The 20,775-nt window shown below is 41.9% G+C and overlaps 1 protein-coding gene across 8 annotated transcripts in view; it reads right to left on the bottom strand.

Moving 5' to 3' along the window:
* Positions 1-20,775, bottom strand: part of FAM13A (family with sequence similarity 13 member A) — a 305,696-nt gene that overhangs the window by 13,061 nt on the left and 271,860 nt on the right. For all 8 annotated transcript variants that reach the window (XM_073590245.1, XM_073590256.1, XM_073590223.1 and 5 more), the window contains 5 exons: positions 9,558-9,771; positions 7,356-7,500; positions 6,565-6,646; positions 6,073-6,287; positions 4,055-4,138 (listed from right to left, as the gene is read on the bottom strand). In XM_073590245.1, coding sequence (XP_073446346.1) covers positions 4,055-4,138; positions 6,073-6,287; positions 6,565-6,646; positions 7,356-7,500; positions 9,558-9,771 — 740 coding nt within the window. The remainder of the gene's footprint in view (positions 1-4,054; positions 4,139-6,072; positions 6,288-6,564; positions 6,647-7,355; positions 7,501-9,557; positions 9,772-20,775) is intronic.

Raw genomic sequence — 20,775 nt, 5'->3', positions numbered from 1 at the left:
GTTTCTCGCATGTGTGATCCCGTCCTAACTGATGCTTTCACTTAGTAGAGGTTTGATCTATAAATAATAATAATAATAATCTTTATTTTTATATAGCGCTAACAAATTCCGCAGCGCTTTACAGTTTTCACACATTATCATCACTGTCCCCAATGGGGCTCACAATCTAAATAACCATGCACATGGAATTATCTTAGTGCTAGCAGGTAAACAGCACATACGACACAAAAGTCAAGATAAATACAGCTCTAATGCAAATACAACGCCAGCATAATTATAATACTCAGGAACGGAGAGAACGCGCACAAATGTTGTAGGATCATCCATTCATCAGACATTGTGTATGTGCAAATAGCTTATATGCCATCGCTTTATAATTAATGGCGGTCCGACTCCTGGGATACTGAGGCTGGAGTTGGTCCTAGTCTCTTTTTCATTGTCACTACTGAACAAAAAAGTTGCCATAGCCGAGCAATATGCCCTCAGTTCATGAGATGTTAATGTGGCGCCCCTGAGGCTCAGTCGCCACAGAGGTACTGCACCTTCTCCTAAGGTGTGGTGCCCCACCGTCTGGGTAAGTTGGGAGCTCCTTTCCACCCTCCAACACTCGCACCCCACACAACAGGGTAGTTCTGCACAACCACATTGCGGCTCAGTGCTTAGAGAGTAGCAGAGCACCTCTGGTGGTTCCCTGCTTGGAACACTGGATGTGTTGGGAGGTGGGGGGAGTTTAGATCCATATAAAAGATTGGGATGGTTTAGAATTACAGGTCAGTCCCTTAGGGGGCAGTCTGACAGAAGATTGGCGGAGTAGGAAGTCACTCAGAGAGGAGTGAGGATCCCTGGAAGAAGGGATGGAGGAAGGAGTGCTGCAGCTGCCTCAGTGACCTGAGCCAGCTGGCACGGGAAAGGGAAAGAAGGAGAAAGACGTAGAACTGCAACCTAAGCTTCCATAGAGAGAGAAAGACAAGTACGGAACGAAGGAGTAGAGAACAGAGAGGAGACGAGGGTTGGAAGAGGAACCCTGCCTATAGGTTCTCAGCGCAAGGCCGGGGCCCGATCCCCGAGGTTGTATGGACACTTATGGTTCTGCAGCAGACACTGGTGGAGTAGTTGGCTGTAAATGCATTACTCCCATCTAAGACTTGAGGCACAACAGCAACACAGATAGAGAGCCGGGAGTGAGGAGTCCCCGAAGCAGGCAACAGCTGTCTGCCGTGCAAGTAGAGTTCTAGGAACATCTCCTAGGAGGCATTCCAGGGTTACTAAGTACTGGAGTGCTTCACACCACAAGGCTCATTGGCGGAGTCGTTCAGGAAGGTACATGTTGGCGGAGTGTTGGAGAGGAGAGCCCTGACTTGCCCGGGAGGTTGGTTGAGTCTTTACCCCGGAGGACATGGCACGGAGGCGGGCACCAGTGTGTACCACGAACTGTGAGTAAAGCTTTGAAACTGCAGCTCTGGTGTCCTCCATTCATTTGTGCGCTAACACCTTCAGCACCGCTACATCTGGGTACCAGCATCCATACGATCCTGCGCCTCTCCTCACCAATAGCACCTACATTGCCCTGGAACTACAGCTCCACCTGTGGGGAGCTACACCATCTTTGCTGCACCACACCATCAGTCCCAGCGGATCTGCATGCAGCTTAGGCTTAACACCTCCACTGCCGAACACCACAGGTGGTGTCACGAACTATTCCATTAACTACCACAAACCACCCTTGATTTGGGGCGCCCAGGGCCACGGACTGGGTTACCGCTGCCGCGACGCATCCCCCGGACACCGGCCCGGTACCGAGTACCCCACGGCCCTGGGAGGGCGATCCATTAAAAGCTCTTTAAGGCACATTTACACTGGTCACTGATCTGTAAATCTGTATGCTGCTCCTAGTGACACTTACACAAATTCCTCTGCCTAGTGCTTGCCCTTGTTAAGAATACAAGAAGCCGCTCTCTTGTCCCAATGACACCCACCAGTGTGGTGAAGTCATCAGATCAGCTAGGCTGCATTTACACTGAAAATTTTGGGGAATGAACATTCCTGAAAACGCTTGTTTAGGAGTACCATAATCGGCCCGTCTACAGCCGAACAAATTATTTCAAGCTTGCTTAAAAAAATCATTGTTCTTGACAGAAAGTCGCACTGGGTAAACGGGACACGTGCTGCCGATAGAAATACAGAGCAATCGTATAAGTGATCGCCCTGGGTACATGTTAGTGCAGTTGGCCTGTGTAAAAAAAAAAAAAAAAAGGAACGACCGCTGATCGGCCTCTGTAAACAGGCTATTGCATGACCCCCGATCGGCTTGCACTTAGATCCAGCATTAAGCATGAAAGAGATCCAACTTTTACAAGAGATCCAGTAACTAATTGAGAATGTTATGTTCTTTATTAAGTATGGCTTTCCTAATCTCCACTATCATACAAGACTGTAGCTCCCAACTCCGGTGGGAGAAAGATGCCCTTCTTGAAAAAAAAAAAAAAAAAAAAAAAAAATATATATATATATATATATATATTATAAACTCTCTAGCATGATCAACAAGAAAAGCAGAGTCGATGTAAGTAGTTCTGTCATGTGAGGTCATGAGCTGTACGGTGGAGCAGACTTCACTAAATGTTCACAGGGTACATGGCAAGTGACACGTAGTTTATAAATTAATAAATGGTTTTAGGTCTCCTGCAGCTTCTATTAATTCTCCAGAAAGTGCAAGCTTTGATACATGATGGCTTCTAAATTAATAGGCTTACAAAACTTTATACTCTTTGGCCTCTTTTGGCTCAACTGGATTTAACAAAGCAGCACTCGGTACTTTTCCACATACAACCGACGCCAAGATAGAAGAAAGAACAAAGCTACTTTAATTAAAGTTTTAGCGGCAGTTCACCAAATTCCATTTACTTGCTCGCTTACAAAGTCATTGTCATAAGAAAGTAGCACGCTAACCAAGGTCATCTGTAACATTACCATAAAAAATAAAATTAGGGGTTTAAAAAAAAAAACAAAACAAAAAAACACTACCGACACCACAGTTGTCAGATTTAAATTCAATTCAAAAGATCTTATGATAAACATGCGAGGATGTAGAGGAACGGATACTGTATGCTTTGCTGTGAGGGTCTTCACCACAGCACCACTACCCATCACCAGGAGGGAGTAATTTATCAGTGCTCCCCTGTCTGTCCGCTGATTGGGGGGAGAAGTGTGACAATGATGGACACTGAAGTGCTGCAGTGTGGCGGAGGGGGAAAACTCTGCTGCCAGGAACAAAGTTTCACTTTATGAGAAAAGTGTACATTATCTGTCACGACAAAGCCCAGAACATGATCTGTCTGCTCAAAACAGAGCGATCCCAGAGCTCAGGGTAGACAGATCCGTGCTGCGGAGTGACGTAGTGGTGCTAAATCTGCCGTCTGCCGGCAGCAACTTTCAGCAGACAGTCACATTTGCAAACTACGCAAGAGCCCTTCATATGCAAATGGCCTTTAGCAAGCAATTAATAACGTTTCAAAATGTTTTCTATGTGTAATATATTACAATAATAAACATGAAGGGTCATATTTAATGATCAATATTTTTTAAGGCCACATGAGGCCTTAAAGGGTTAAACCTCCACTTTTCATAGATCTGCACATGACCATCACACAGAATAAATGTATTATGACAGATTTTCACGCCTTTATGGAGAAAACAACTAAGTCACAAGGGTGGCAAGAGGCATGTAAGTGGATATGCGTTCCAACTATGTAAACTATTCTTCATCTCTATTTTCAATGTATCAAAATAAAAGAAAACCATTATAATATCAACAAGAACAAAAATAAAATGTGTTAAAGAAGAAAAAAAAAAATCAATCCTGTTGAAAGTAGTAAATGTGGCAGAGATCTCAGAGAACCAACACAAAACATTTGCCTGCTGCTGATGGATGTGCAGCATAACATAAGTGCTGTATGAGGATTTTAGAGCCCTGGAGTACCACAGTACAGAACCAATGTTTTCCCAGTAACATTCAGGCAAACAAATGATCTCCAGAAAACGAAAAAATACATACCGGTCTGCCATGAATACTTTCATAGTAAAGCAAAGCTTTCTGAAGTGAGACTTTCTCTGCTGCAAGCTGATCTCTGGTCATATCCTACAATCAGGAACATATAGTTAGAATATTTTGGGGCGCACATGAATGCACAAACCAACTGGGCTCAATCTAAGTGCTAGTACAGTCTATGAGTTACCAACTGGGCTCAATCTAAGTGCTAGTGCAGTCTATGAGCTACCAACTGGGCTCAATCTAAGTGCTAGTACAGTCTATGAGTTACCAACTGGGCTCAATCTAAGTGCTAGTGCAGTCTATGAGTTACCAACTGGGCTCAGTCTAAGTGCTAGTACAGTCTATGAGTTACCAACTGGGCTCAATCTAAGTGCTAGTACAGTCTATGAGCTACCAACTGGGCTCAATCTAAGTGCTAGTGTAGTCTATGAGCTACCAACTGGGCTCAATCTAAGTGCTAGTGCAGTCTATGAGTTACCAACTGGGCTCAATCTAAGTGCTAGTGCAGTCTATGAGTTACCAACTGGGCTCAATCTAGGTGCTAGTGCAGTCTATGAGTTTAGGCAATTCATAAGGAACTAAAAAAAAACATAAAAAAATTAAACAAAAAAAAAATATAGGATGCAAATATAATCCTAGTAGTGATGCACTGTTCAAATTTAGATCCCTGTTATGTTACATATATAACACAATTATAGCATTTTATGGAGGTTTTAGCTAACTATAATCAAAGTAGGGAGAAAATGTCCAGAATCTACCTGAGTATAATAGTACTAAACTTCACACCTACTCTAGCATTTAAAGGAAATCTATAGGCAGGTTTCGGTTATGTGATCTGAGAGCAGAATGATGTAGGGGCAGATATCCTGATTCCAGCAATGTGTCACTTACTAGCTGCTTGGTGCAGTTTTGATAGAACCTATTTTCTCTGCTGTAGATGTAGCAGTGGTCAGATTGTTGAGCTGTGTATAACCCCACTCACACCACTGATTGGCAGTTTCCTGTGTACACTGTACATTGTCAGAAAGCTGCCAGTGGTGTGAGCGGGATTATACAGCTTAGGGTGGTTTCACATTAGCGTTTCAGGCCGCAGCGTCGGCCTGCGCACGGCCGCCGCTAAGCCCCACCTCCTCCGGTAGCTCCGCCTACGGGCGCATGACGCTGCATGCGACCTGCGTCCCCTATCTTTAGCACTGGGGACGCAGGCCGTGCGCAGGTATGCGTTTGGCGGCGCATGTGTCCTTTTGACGGTGCGCCGAGCGCACCAAATTGCAACAGGTTGCGTTTGGAGCTGGTCGGCGCACTGTCAAAAGGCCTGTGCGCGGCCTGTGTCCCCAGTGCTAAAGATAGGGGACGCAGGTCGCATGCAGCGTCATGCGCCCGTAGGCGGAGCTACCGGAAAAAGCGCGACAGGGGGCGGGGCTTAGCGGCGGCCGTGTGCAGGCCGACACTGCGGCCTGAAACACTAATGTGAAACCACCCTTAGTCTGACTGGCCTGCACATGACACCTAGTCAAGCAGTGATAATCTCCTGCTGATAAAACATTGACCGTTTTGAAACAGCAGCACACAGCCTAGTAAGTGACAGATCCCTGGAATCAGACTCTCTTGCTCCCCATAAACCTGCTGATAGATTCCCTTTAGAAATCGGGAAAAGTTAAAACAGGGTAGATGAACACATTCTTCATCTTTGCTGTTTTATCTATTCCCAATTTTTAAATGTTAGAATAAATGTGACATTTTAGTACTATTATCCCTAGGTGAATGCTGGACCTCCTGCCATTACTTTATATACTCACCCATGAGCCAGCCTGGAGTACACTGGTGCACCACCCTAGATGGATGTCTGAACTGCCCATGGAAGTGGTGAGCGGATAATCAATCTATTCCTTTAGCAGTTTATACATTACTGTAGGATTCCTGCTTAGAATCCACAATATTCAACTCCTACTGCAAAGTGCATCATGGTGAAGATATATGTTGTCTGCAGAGATACACATGCATATCATTTTTCTTTTTACCTTAATATCTTCCGGCCGGTTGACCTCTGATCTTTTCTCCTGTAACTTCTTTTGGATGGTTTCCATTGTGGCTTCTATAGAGGGTTTAGCTGCTTTCTCTGTCTCCTTTCTGTCATCCTCCCTCTCAAGCTGTGACCCAAAACTTTTGGGAAGTGTGTTACTCCTCTGTCGCATTTGAGGCACGAGATCTTCCTCAGAAATCTTGATTTTTGACTCTAGTTATTATAGGACAATTTACAGTTTCTCAGAATACATTTATTTATAGCACAAACACATGCAAAGTAGTGCAAATTAAAGCAGAAACTAACCTACTGAACTGTAATGAAAAAGTACACAAGTATTGCAGAACATGCAAGATGATCGTTTTAAATTAAATTTCCAATTTACAAACAAACAACTGACACATTATTCCTAGACAGCTTTTAAATACCAATCTATTGTACTGGAAAGTAGTATAATACTGTGTATTACCATCAGGCATTTTGTAATTACCTTTAAGCTGCTTCCGGAACTTGGTCAGCTCATTCATCCATTTCAGAACCTCAGGATTTGTAGCCTTGTCTCGATGGGACGGCTGTGGGAACAAAAAGCAAAAATGACATGTAGTACAGTATGTGATGTTTGTACATGCTCATTCCAACATCAGTTTTTCTTATAAGAGTCATATGTGATGGACAGAAGTCGTACCTTATTAGAGTATATTGAGCGGTTCACATGTCCGTGTATTTTTGCTGACTGAGAGGTCTGTACAAAATCATGGACACTTGTCAGACAATGATCCAAGTCACGGACTCATTTTGCAAATGAAAGTCTATGGGTTTCTAAAAGTAAATCAGACAGACCTAGGATGTCTGTGTTTAATATGAGAATGTTAATGAAGGACGTAGATCTGGGGCAGGGTCCTCTCTCCTTCTAAACTTGTGTGTCCCTTGTCTTGCACATGTTTATTGTACTTGTCTATATTTCCCCTTTTCCCTGTAAAGCGCAATGGAATAAATGGTGCTATATAATTGTATAATAATAATTTATTCTGATGGAATATAGACTGAACTGGAGGGACAAATGTCTTTTTTCGGCCTTGCTAACTATGTATGTTACTATGTAATGTTGAAAAGCCTCTAGCGGTTTTTTTCCTCTGAAATGAACTGATGAAACTCTGATGGTAGAAATCTGACACACTGACCAAACACGGATGATACTTGGACCACTTTTGCACACAAGAAATATCACGGACGTCTAAATGAGGTTTAAGAGAGAACAATTAACCATAAAAAAGCCCTTACTCTGTATTTCCGGTCTTCCTCAAACTTCTCCTCAAACTTGCGGATTTTCTTCTTGAGGCTTTGAATTTTTCGTGTAATCTGAGCTGGGGTTAGGTCATCGTCTCTATCCTCCTCATGTGATCCCAAAGAGGAGCTCCGTCTCCGGCTTAAAGATCAACAATTAGCAGACACAGATTTAACATTGTAAAAATCAAATCAGTCTAGCAACAAACAAGTGTGACAACAGTAAAAATGGTCTCCAAAAATTTTTTCCCAAGTATAATGATAGCAAAAATGTCTAGACTCTTCATGCTAGTTTTCTGACTGCAAATGTCACAAATTTCTGAAATTTCTGTACATCATACAAACTGTGAAAACTTTTAAAACTTTTGTAATTTGTATTCTGGCTCCACAGCCTTTCTAAAAATTGGTTGGAGCGTAGCAAGTGCTGTTATGTCCAAGAGTGGCCTTGCAGGATTATGTTATTTTATGCCAGAAATAAGTGGAGATGTATTAGGTATTGCTATACTTTCTGGAAGACTTATTCGAGGTGTAAAAATGGGTTCAACATAAGAGTAGTTCAACTATGTTATTGGAGTCTATAGCTCCACCAAAAGATTTACTTGACTACATTTACAAACACACTCAGTGGATGCCGAGATTGTGATGTGAACAGCTGCTTCTTTTCAAGTGGAGCACTAAACTTCGAAAGCAAAGTTTCATACAGGGCCCGTTTTAGGCAAGCCTGGACAAAAATCTACATAGGGCCCAAGACCCTGACATACTCCTCCAACCACATCATGTTAAATTTTTGCTGAAAAGAACAAAATCAATGTTACTCACCTGCTGTTACCCGTCTGGATCCAACAAAAGTTTCTCAGTCGTCTGCATCAGCCCCGGTAGTGACAACATCATCATCAACATCATCGTTCATTAGCCACAGAATCGCTGCGGTCTGTGATGAGCTGCAGTGGTTAAGTGACTTGAACAGCGGGTCATCAGAAAAACATACTATACAAGTTACCTGACTGCTGCAGCTAATCACAGGTAACAGCAATCCTGTGGCTGCTAAACGTGATGTGTTCGCTTACAGTGCTGATGCGGACAATGGAGCGTCTTGTGCTGGATCCAGGGGAGTAGAATTTATATTGTTATTTTTTAGTGAATCTGTGCCACTGAGGAATGTTACATTTAGCCCATACAAACCCTTTAATGAAGCTGGATTTTTATTACTAATATTTGTGTGGAGGTTTGTTTCTGCAGATTCACATTTATTACTTATGGAGTTACGCCTGCAGACAGCACCTTACTTGTACCTGTACTCCCCAGTCTGTTCTGACCCAAGACGGAGTTTAAAGGGTTTGTCTGACAAAAAAAGGTCATCATCACTAATCCCAAGAACAGGGGATTATTTATAAATTGGTGGGTATCGAAATAGTGAGAACCCTCACAAAATGGGGCACTTTTATCCCGGTTATAATGGAGTGCCCAAAGACCGCTCAAATCATTCTCCGTACGGCTGCTGGAAAAAGGAAGATTTGCATTTTGGAGCCCGATAGAGGATTAATTGAGCGGCAGTAATACCACTTCATTCTAACAGGGATAAAACTGCCCCCCCTCTGTCAATAAATGCGGGTTCACAGCAGTTCGATCCTCATCGACCTATAATTTATCACCAATCATTGAGACAGGTGACAGCTTATTTTGACCAGACAAGCCCAGTAGGCCGCATTCACGTACTACGGCCACACTGCATTTCTGTGGTGATTTTTAAAAATAACTGCAAAAAATGCAATGTGATCACAGTGCATGAACGTAGCTGAAAAACAGCAGTGCTGCGCCCAGGCAGGAGCAGCAGAAGACGTGCTTCTGACCATGTCAGTTCCGATGCTGCAGGGGTCAGTGCGGCAGCATTAAGAAGCACCTCTACTACTTCTTCTCTTGCCTGGGTGACACAAACGCCAGTGCAGCACTGGCCACACTTCTTCGGGGGTCCACTGACTCTTCAGGCTGAAGATAGGCAACTGCCCACCTGCTTGTTTAACCGATGGGTGGGACAGCAGAAGGAGGTGGCCAACTTTGTGGATGGGAATGCTGGGCAAGTGCCAAGTACGCACCTCTCCCATCTCCCCTCATGCCTGCCCTGATCCCATTGAAATCTTTGCCAGCGGAAAGGATGCTCTTACAGCAACAAAAATTAACCAATACAATACAAATTTATACCTCATAAATGAATGAGAATTGGGAGGGGATGGGGGCACTTCGGTGTCATCCAGGTATTGCTGACTATGTCCATATGCATAAAAACGAGGAGACAACATCGGGTCACTGTCCGCTTCAAGAAGATGACGGATAAGACGACCTGCCTGAGGGGACAGACGGGCTTCATCCGAGTCTGCAGCATCGCGGTCCCATGAGGCCAAGACTGGTACTGGTTCTGCAAATACCATAAAATACAAATTAAAAAAATAAACTAAATATACCTATAAAATATAAAGCAGAATTCTTGTCCTAGAAATATGATGGTTACTCTTCTTTAAACAACAGGAAATTATTTTTACACCCAGCGGTAAGATTGGCTGCATTTACAGAGAAATGTTGTATTTCTAAAAGGATCTGATGAAAATTCAAAGTTTACACTTACTAGCATTATAATACAGCAAAATAATAAGGTAGAAACATTATGTGAGGGGAACACCTGTCTCTGACAAGTCTGTTCTATGGTATTTATACAAAACAAGAATTGGGCCAAAAGTAGCTGAGCAGCTATTACAGTATATAAAACCCAAAGACAAGTCTTTAAAACAGCAACATATCAACAGTAAAAGAAACAAAAAAAAATGTCCTGTCTTCAGAATTACTTGACCCAGATGCCTGTGAAGTTTACACCTTCACTAATCTGATTTGCGTGCTACTTAGTATGGTGGGATTAGACGAGAGCTTTGCTCATACTCGCTCTATTAAACAGAGTTAAATAAAGGAAATTTACGGTATTTTTATTACTTTTACATTAACACATGTATAAATAATATTACCATTTCCTAGTGGTTCCTACTATTATTATTAGGGTTAAAGAAGAAGTCTAAAATGACTACCGGTAATCATTTTATTTTTCTAACTACCTGCCCAGTGCTTTCTGGTGCCCAAAATACCCGCGAATTTGCCACTGCTGTATGCTAGGGATGATTTCATATCTGTATACATGTTTGTTGGACGAAGCATTTCTGAGCGAAACGCGCGTCGAGTGTGGTGGGTTCCAGGGTGTTTCAGGTGACTATACCATATCACATTTAATATGTGGGCAATCTTTTGATATTATAACTATATATTGATACTATGTGCACAACATAAGGGCAATTTTTGATGGCATGACCATTTTGGCATTAGGTGCATATTGCATTGGTATCACTGGAGATTATATATATATATATATATATATATATATATATATATATATATATGCACTTGCATTGTTTCCTATTACGGTTGAACTTTTTTGAGGATTTTATACCTTAATGCCAGCATCATTGAATATATTGATTGTTCACTTGTGGTTTGCATTGTTTGCCTGTGTTACAAATATTAGTATTAATGTATGGTATTTCCTGGGTTACCCACCCATTTTTACTGTACCTGTGATATTTTTCCATTTTTTAATGTTTTTAATGAGTTGTCAATAAAAAATATTTTTTTCTATATATGGTGGTATCATAGCCTATTTTTTGGTGCTATATACATGTTGGTTGGACAAGTCAGAAAACCTGCCCATAATACACCAATAATAACCCATACGTCACTAACTCAAAATGATAATTTCATGTAGATCTAATTTTTTTTTGGCATTTAAACTTGGAGATAATTGCTACAATTACCCTGTAACCAAACTCTGTAGGTTAGAAGCCCTTTAAAGTTTCTTCTGAACTGGGAAACGTACTCCATCATTACTCTTCAGGAAAGAGATTGTGGAAACAGATCACTAGCCCTGCTTATTAAGTAACATAATGAGGACTATAAACAGGAAACTAAGGAAATGTGTACGTTACTTTCACAATAGACATGGGCACATAATAATCGTTGCCTTGTCAAGCTGAACCACACAGCAAGAGGGAAATGAATCATATATGAACTCTGAATCTGTGCAGTATGTTCTCTGTCTGCTTTTGCTCATGGAGGAGGGACACCACTTCGGCTAAATGACGGGATGACGGGAAACATAAGCTAGTTAACACAGGTTGTGAAGTGGTTAATAATCCTCCAGAATACACATCCAATTACATCTCTGCAGCATCATTAAGGCTCCAGAAAGGGTTATTCCTATCTTCATAGGCGGATATTGTCAGATATAGCTTGGTTTTACAAGAACTTTTGCAATTTCCTGCTTCTTAAAATTTTTAGCCTTCCTTGAGATATAGACTATTGTTCACATCTCGTTTCCCAGGAGACTGACCATCGCTGCTGTCTACCTTGTAAACACTGTGCTGAAACTAGCAGGGATTAGGACGTAGCAGTGGGCTCCAACAATCCTAGTCAACTTCAAAACCGTGCTTACAAGCTCAATAGAAAAGAGTTTGTAAGCACTGGGCTTGTTCTTCTGTTTAGCAGTGGTGGTCGGTCGCCAAGGTAACAGTTTGTAAACAAATGGAGTTAATATTTCAAGCAAAGTTGAAAATATTAATAAGCAGTAAATTGATAAATTTATCGCATTTACAAGCACTATCCCACAATATCCATGTATGAAGATGGGAATAACTCATTAACTTCATAACGCTCTATGACATACCACTATATCATGGAGTGTGTCAGGGACATTGGAGAGGGCTTAGAAGGCGAGCCAGCTCCACACAGGAGAGATGCCAGCTATATTTATCTGTAAATCAACAGCCGCGGAGACACCATCACATGTTTCTCAACGCAAGCAATGACTAGCCAGGTCTTTCACCGGGAAGGAACAACCACGGGAAGGGCAGTCTCCAATGAAGGAAACCACCTATGCCAAAACATGGTATCCATCCACAGACAGCTGTTTCGGGGTATTGCCCCTCATCAGTGTGGAGTAGGAAACTGGCTAGTAGGAGCAATGCCTAGTAAAAAGACTGCATATTTCCCATAAGGGATGGGGGCATTGCTCTAGAATCACTGCGTTGAGAAACATGTGATGGTGTCTCCGCAGTGTTGGATGTTGATCTCCATGAGGTCACTCATCCTCATTTTCGCAGCTATATTTATCTGACATTTGCCTATGACAGTAGTAATCGTCAGGCACGGCCACCAGTCGCTGCTGTTAACCTTTTAAATGCTGCTGCCTATCACTGACAGCAGTATTTAAGCGCCATGAACTAGCCTGGACGTTGGCTTGGGCGCCAATGCCTCCCTGCAAAGAACTGATGGATTGCCATGTCTGAACTTTTCTGTGACATCCATCAGAGAAGATTGTCTTTTCACTATATACAGCCATACTGCGGTATAGCTGTATATAATAAAAAGCGATCAAACAAACAATTGCAGATCAAGTCCCTGAAAAGGACTAACACATTAAAGTGCAGAAGAATGTTTTTCTGATAAAGCTATGGCATAACAAAAATATATATACAGTGCCTTGCGAAAGTATTCGGCCCCCTGGAACTTTTCAACCTTTTACCACATATCATGCTTTAAACATAAAGATACCAAATGTAAATTTTTGGTGATGAATCAACAACAAGTGGGACACAATTGTAAAGTTGATCGAAATTTATTGGTTATTTTAAATTTTTTTGGAAATTCAAAAACTGAAAAGTGGGGCGTGCAATATTATTCGGCCCCTTTACTTTCGGTGCAGCAAACTCACTCCAGAAGTTCATTGTGGATCTCTGAATGATCCAATGTTGTCCTAAATGAGTAATGATGATAAATATAATCCACCTGTGTGTAATCAAGTCTCCGTATAAATGCACCTGCTCTGTGATAGTCTCAGGGTTCTGTTTGAAGCACAGAGCGCATCATGAAGACCTAGGAACACAAAAGACAGGTCCGTGATACTGTTGTGGAGAAGTTTAAAGCCAGATTTGGATACAAAATGATTTCCAAAACTTTAAACATCCCAAGGAGCATTGTGCAAGCGATCATATTGAAATGGAAGGAGTATCATACCACTGCAAATCTACCAAGACCTGGCCGTCCCTCTAAGCATTCATCTCAAACAAGGAGACTGATCAGAGATGCAGCCAAGAGGCCCATGATCACTCTGGATGAACTACAGCTGAGGAGGCACAGTCTGTCCATAGGACAACAATCAGTCGTACACTGCACAAATCTGACCTTTAAGAAAGAGTGGCAAGAAGAAAGCCATTTCTCAAAGATATCCATAAAAAGTGTCATTTAAAGTCTGCAACAAGCCACCTGGGAGACACACCAAACATGTGGAAGAAGGTGCTCTGCTCTGGGCAAATGAACCAAAATCGAACTTTTTGGCAACAAGGCCAAACGCAATGTTTGGCATAAAGGCAACACAGCTCATCACCCTGAACACATCATCCCCACTGTCAAACATGGTGATGGCAGCATCATGGTTTGGGCCTGCTTTTCTTCAGCAGGGACAGGGAAAATGGTTACAATTCATTGAAAGATGGATGGAGCCAAATACAGGACCATTCTTGAAGAAAACTTGTTGGAGTCTGCAAAAGACCTGAGTCTGGGACGGAGATTTGCCTTCCAACAAGACAATGATCCCAAGCATAAAGCAAAATCTACAATGGAGTGGTTCACAAATAAATGTATCCAGGTGTTAGAATGGCTAAGTCAAAGTCCAGACCTGAATCCAATTGAGAATCTGTGGAAAGAGCAGAAAACTGCTGTTCACAAACGATCTCCATCAAACCTCACTGAGCTCGAGCTGTTTGCCAAGGAAGAATGGGCAAGAATTTCAGTCTCTCGATGTACAAAACTGATAGAGACATACCCCAAGCGACTTGCAGCTGTAATCGCAGCAAAAGGTGGCGCAACAAAGTATTAAGTTAAAGGGGCCGAATAATATTGCACGCCCCAGTTTTCAGTTTTTGAATTTCCAAAAAATTTAAAATAACCAATAAATTTCATTCAACTTCACAATTGTGTCCCACTTGTTGTTGATTCTTCACCAAAAATTTACATTTGTTATCTTTAGGTTTGAAGCATGATATGTGGGAAAAGGTTGTAAAGTTCCAGGGGGCCGAATACTTTCGCAAGGCATTGTATTCTTTCAAACCTATTGGTAAAAGCAGGGACAAGAAAACATAAAAAAAAACAGAATTGAGTTTTCAGTTACAAAATTGTCTAAATAAAAAACATCAGTTCACCACATGAAAAAAAAAACAAGCCCCCAAACAGCTCAGCTGATGGCAATATAAAAAAGTTAGTTAAGTTTTATAAAAGTTCAGAATTTTTTTAAACCAATAAAGTAGTAAAAAAGGCTATACGATTGGGATCACCGTAATTGTTCTGTCCTGGAGAATCCTGTTTCCAGTTCATTTTTATTCCACAGTGAACACAAAAATAAAACCCAAAAACCAATGGCAGGATTGCATTTATTTCATTGTTGTTAGATTTTTTGCCATCTTTCCTTATTCTATATGGTAAAATAAATGGTCATTCAAAATCACATTTGTCCCGCAAAAAAATAAGCCATCAAACGCATATGTTAGTAGAATTTAAAGAAAAAAAAAAAGTTCTGGGTATTTAAAAAAATACATTAAAAAAATAAAAATTTAAAAAACGCAAAAACGAAAAACTACAAGCAGTGGGGAGGGGAACGAAAAAGGGGTTAAGGCTCCTTATGCATGCTGTTATAGCCCATATTATTTTCACCTTTGTAAAATCAGATGAATAAAACACCACTAAAAAGGAAGCGATGAGAAAATATGAATTTTAATGTATCAGCTGCTATTCCACTAGTACAGATCTCCCGTATATAGATCCTGACAAAAGCAAAGAATAATGTAACATTTGTATATAATACACAGGTAGGACATGTTCCCAGTACTGCCAACACACATAGTAGGTGAACAAAGAGCTTCATACCATGAGATAACGTGTTAGACGTTATGTATACTACCGTTCAAAAGTTTAGGGTCACTTAGAAATTTCCTAATTTTTGAAAGAAATGCACAGTTTTTTCCAATGAAGTTACATTAAATGATTCAGAAATACACTCTTTACATTGTTAATGTGGTAAATGACTATTCTAGCTGCAAACGTCTGGTTTGTAATGCAATATCTTCATAGGTGTATAGAGACCCATTTCCAACAACCATCACTTCAGTGTTCTTATGGTACTTTGTGTTTGCTAACTGTGTAAGAAGGCTAATGGATGGTTAGAATACCCTTGAAAACCCTTGTGCAAGTAGGTTAGCACAGCGGAAAACAGTTTGGCTGAATAGAGAAGCTAAAAACCTGACCTTCCTTTGAGCTAGTTGAGAATCTGGAGCATTACATTTGTTGGTTCCATTAAACTCTCAAAAATGGCCAGAAAAAAAGAACTTTCATGTGAAACTCGACAGTCTATTCTTGTTCTTAGAAACGAAGGCTATTCCATGTGAGAAATTGCCAAGAAAAAAAAGATTTCCTACAACGGTGTGTACTACTCCCGTCAGAGAAGAGCACAAACAGGCTGTAACCAGAGTAGAAAGAGAAGTGGGAGGCCCGCTGGACAACATGACAAGTACATTAGAGTCCGTAGTTTGAGAAATTGACACCTCACAGGTCCTCAAACTGGCAGCTTCATTAACTAGTACACGTAAAACACCAGTGTCAACATGTACGGTGAAGTGGCGACTCCGGGATTCTGGCCTTCAGGGTAGAGTGGCAAAGAAAAAGCCATATCTGAGACTGGCTAATAAAAGGAAAAGATTAATATGGGCAAAAGAACACAGACATTGGACGGAGGAAGATTGGAAAAAAGTGTTATGAACAAATGAATCCAAGTTTGAGGTGTTTGGATCACACAGAAGAACATTTGTGAGACGCAGAACAACTAACAACTGAAAAGATGCTGGAAGAGTGCCTGATGTCATCTGTCAAGCATGGTGGAGGTAATTTGATGGTCTGGAGTTGTTTTGGTGCTGGTAAAGTGGGAGATTTGTACAAGGTAAAAGGGATTTTGAATAAGGAAGGCTATCACTCCATTTTGCAACGCCATGCCATACCCTGTGGACAGTGCTTGATTGGAGCCAATTTCATCCTACAACAGGACAATGACCCAAAGCACACCTCCAAATTATGCAAGAACTATTTAGGGAAGAAGCAGGCAGCTGGTATTCTATCTGTAATGGAGTGGCCAGCGCAGTCACCAGATCTCAACCCCATTGAGCTGTTGTGGGAGCAGCTTGACTATATGGTACGCAAAAAGTACCCATCAAGCCAAACCAACTTGTGGGAGGGGCTTCTGGAAGCAAGGGGTGAAATTTCTCCAGATTACCTCGGTAAATTAACTGCTAGAATGCCAAAGGTCTGCAATGCTGTAATTGCTGCAAAGGGAGCATTCTTTGACAAAAGCAAAGTTTGAAGGAGAAAATTATTATTTCAAATAAAAATCTTTTTTTTCAAACCTTGTCAATGTCTGGACTAGATTTTAAATTCATTTTGCAACTCATTTGATTAATAAAAGTATGAGTTTTCATGGAAAACACAAAATTGTCTGCGTGACCCCAAACTTTTGAACAGTAGTGTACCTCTGCACCAGCCTGCAGCCTGTACAAATTGCATTTTAATATTCTTAGAAAAGTACATACAGTATATCAAAAACCACCTATGTTTTCATGCATTGGTATTCAGTGTGTGAAAGTGTGCCATACTGGACCGTTAATAACAAGTTGTGAGATTGTAATGTATGGAATCACTTTTCCATGAACACGTCAAGGAAACACAACCACATATTATAAATGAATGGTGGCAGAGTTGGACTGTGCCAAGGGCCCACCCATAACATTGACTTTGGGGCGCCGACTGTTCAGATAGATGCAAATATTACATTACTCTCATTCCCAAATGTCCCTGTGTTTCTATATGATAATAAACTAGGTAGTTTGTTGAAATAATGATTAGATACTGCCTTTGTCTGTACATACTGCATAAGTGCCAACAACTGTGTTCATATAGGAGCCCAATCCTGCATAGGGGCCCACCGGGGAATTCACCTGTTCACCCTTGGGTCAGTCCGATCCTGAATGCTAGATCAACTGCATATAATTTGCTAATAAAAATTCCATGTAAAGGTCGACTCTGATCATTCCATCAGCCATTCTCTATGCATTTATATACGAGTAAGAGAAACAGCCAACCTTTACAATCATTCAATGTCCGGAAGCCTTGACATGTGGAATGAGGATCAGGGAAGTCCGCTACTGGAGACAGGTGCCTGAAATGTCTCTGCTTGGAATGCTTCTTAATAATTTACAAATGTACCAAGTGAATGCAAAGCAAGCTTATCTCTGGATTTTCCATTTTTAGAACACCGACTTGTGTACAGCAGGCTAATATTGTATTACCGTTTATATTGTAGCCTGTATTGTCAGTGCATGTTGTAAATACGTAATGGAAGTAAACACTTGTCCTCCCCAGCTTCTTCCCTAGTGAACTGCAAGGTCAGTACAGACAAGGACAGGATACAATATAGGGTGAATATTGATTGAAAGCCTTGGTGAAATGTTTACAGAAACAAAGAGGGCTGCCCAAGTCTAATGTCTTGTTATCGAGGCCCTATAATCAATGTAAATTGACAGATTCATGCAAATATTAATGCAGGACTCATTTCTCAGGAAAAGAAGACTCAGTCTATATCTGCCGCCAACAAAATGGCTTAGAGGCAGATAAAGTAAAAGTTACAGCACAGTCACACAGAAGATCACTATGCATTTTCCTCTAGCCGATATGTCGCGTGCAGCAGAGGATAATTTATATTGAAAAGTATTGTATGTGTTCTTCGATTTTACAGTACAAGAGGAAGACAACTTGAAATGGTGTGCCAGCCTTTCTGTAAAAAGGAGGGAGTGCTGAAGTACACCCACATAGGTCCAATCACATTCTGTCAGTCTCAGCCACTTATCGAGAAAAAGAAGAGCGTGCGACTGTTGTGCCATCTGCACAAATATGCTAAGTGGGCCGACAAGAATGCAGTCACAGGCATGAGGACGACATGGGAATAGCAGCCACATGCATCAAAAAATCAGAGGGAACTTGTCAATCTCCTTTGCCAGAAATGGATTATTTAACATTTGGAAGCAGAGGAAACGTTTCATTAAATCAATAGTATATACTGAATTATTTCCAGGCTAGATTTGTCAGTGTGTTATTGCTAAGGATTCATTCAGCAATTCATATGGGGTAGGCACACACAAAAAAAGAGAAAGCATTGTTGTAATGTGGTTGCAATGTGAAAATGTGTGTCGTCCCAGAGAATTTATTTACCATGGTAACCTTGAGAATAGGTGGCTGAGAAAACAATTGGAAATAATACAGAAATCTTCCAAGCCTAAAGAGATTATTAGCATGACTGGAGCAAACCTTCTATGGAATGTGTGGCTATGGCTTCCTACATGGATAGCACACAAATGACCTGCAGCGTCCGGAGTGGGTACAGTGGCGGACAGTACAAATGCCCTTTCTGGGAAGACAGAGAGGACACCGGGGAGCAGGGTAGGCCTGACCTACAGAAATGTGCCCTCGTAGAAGATGGCAATATTCAGATGCTCTTTAATAAAGAAAAACTGTAAAAAGCACAATGCCATCTGTTCCCAGCTAGCATTACATATACACGTATAAATTATCATCTGAACATGCCATTAGCTGAAAACATTTTTTGCAGAAAATCAGAACTGAAGTCACGGTCAAGAAAAAGACAGCGAACAGTGACTGCAACCAAGACCTATCAATTTGTATAGAGTAGACACATATTGCTAGCATGCAATACGTCATACACATGAATCTTCTTGCTTTTTTCAGAGTATTTGTCCCCTTAATATATGAATTTTCCAGGTTTCATCAAGTCATCTACTCTCTAACCTGTATATACTGCATAGGATGTATATAAACAGGAAAAAATAAAATGATTGTCAACTTGTTAACCCGGTGCGACCTTTGAAAATTGTAACAGTTAGCAAGGCTGAAAAAAGACATTAGTCCATCCAGTTCAGCCTATATTCCATCAGAATAAATCCCCAGATCTACGTCCTTCTAAAGAACCTAATCACTGTAAGATACAATATTGTTATGCTCCAGGAAGACATCCAGGCCTCTCTTGAACCCCTCGACTGAGTTCGCCATCACCACCTACTCAGGCAATTGCTCACTCCAGACACCCTTCCGACTGCCGGTCTACTCATCTGTTATATTACGTTATCAACAAACACCATAGGGATCTCATCAAGAGACCTGTGTTATCCAAGCGAGAGATCTCTTGAATAACAGTGATGCAGATCACCGCGCCATAATGTGTGTGGGTGAAGTCTGCTGACAAGTGTCATCCTTGTGGTGAGCAGGTGCAGAGAAATCTTCCGAAAGCTCGGTGTCTGTTGTGTCCACCTCTTCAGATTCCTTCCCCGACTTTGTGTAGCCACGTACTGTATACATTTAATATCTCAACTATCGTATATCCACAAACGTCAGCACAATGTTCCAGAGAAAATAAAGTATTCTTTTATATCTGCACCTACACGTTAAAAGCAGGCATAAACAATATATCTATATATAACGCCTTATCGTGTCTGTAAACGAAATCGCGGGCCGCTGATTGGTCGCGGCCGCCAGGCCGCAACCAATCAGCGACAGGCGCAGCTGTTTCTAACGGTAAGCTGCGCCTGCAGCTGATTGGTCGCGGCCACTAGGCCGCGACCAATCAGCGGCCAGCGCAGTCGGGGAAAGCGCTCAATCAGCCGCAGGGATTATTCCGTTAAAAAGAGAAAAAAAAAAATTAGTTTCACCGACGGCATTGCTGATTGGTCGCAGACAGAGGCCCGCGCCAGTGATTGGTCGGGTATACAGGGCCGTGTTGCTTATTGGTGAGGGGGGTGAGGGGACCATGCATATCAGGAATGGGGGGTGAGGGGACCAAGCATACCAGGAAAGGGGGGTGAGGGCACCATGCATACCAGGATTGGGGGGTGAGGGGACCATGCATACCGGGAAAGGGGGGTGAGGGGACCATGCATACCAGGATTGGGGGGGTGAGGGGATCATGCATACCAGGAAAGGAGGGTGAGGGGACCATGCATACCAAGAAAGGAGGGTGAGGGGACCATGCATACCAGGATTGGGGGGTGAGGGGACCATGAATACCAGGGAAAGGGGGGTGAGGGGACCATGCATACCAGGATTGGGGGGGTGAGGGGACCATGCATACCAGGATTGGGGGGGGTGAGGGGACCATGCATACCAAGAAAGGAGGGTGAGGGGACCATGCATACCAGGATTGGGGGGTGAGGGGACCATGCAT

The sequence above is a fragment of the Dendrobates tinctorius genome, unplaced genomic scaffold (assembly GCF_039654945.1).
Source record: "Dendrobates tinctorius isolate UK_male_01 unplaced genomic scaffold, ASM3965494v1 ptg000011l, whole genome shotgun sequence".
NCBI lineage: Eukaryota > Metazoa > Chordata > Amphibia > Anura > Dendrobatidae > Dendrobates > Dendrobates tinctorius.
Note: the sequence above shows the minus strand (reverse complement) of the source record. Positions and strands in the feature narration are given on the sequence as shown.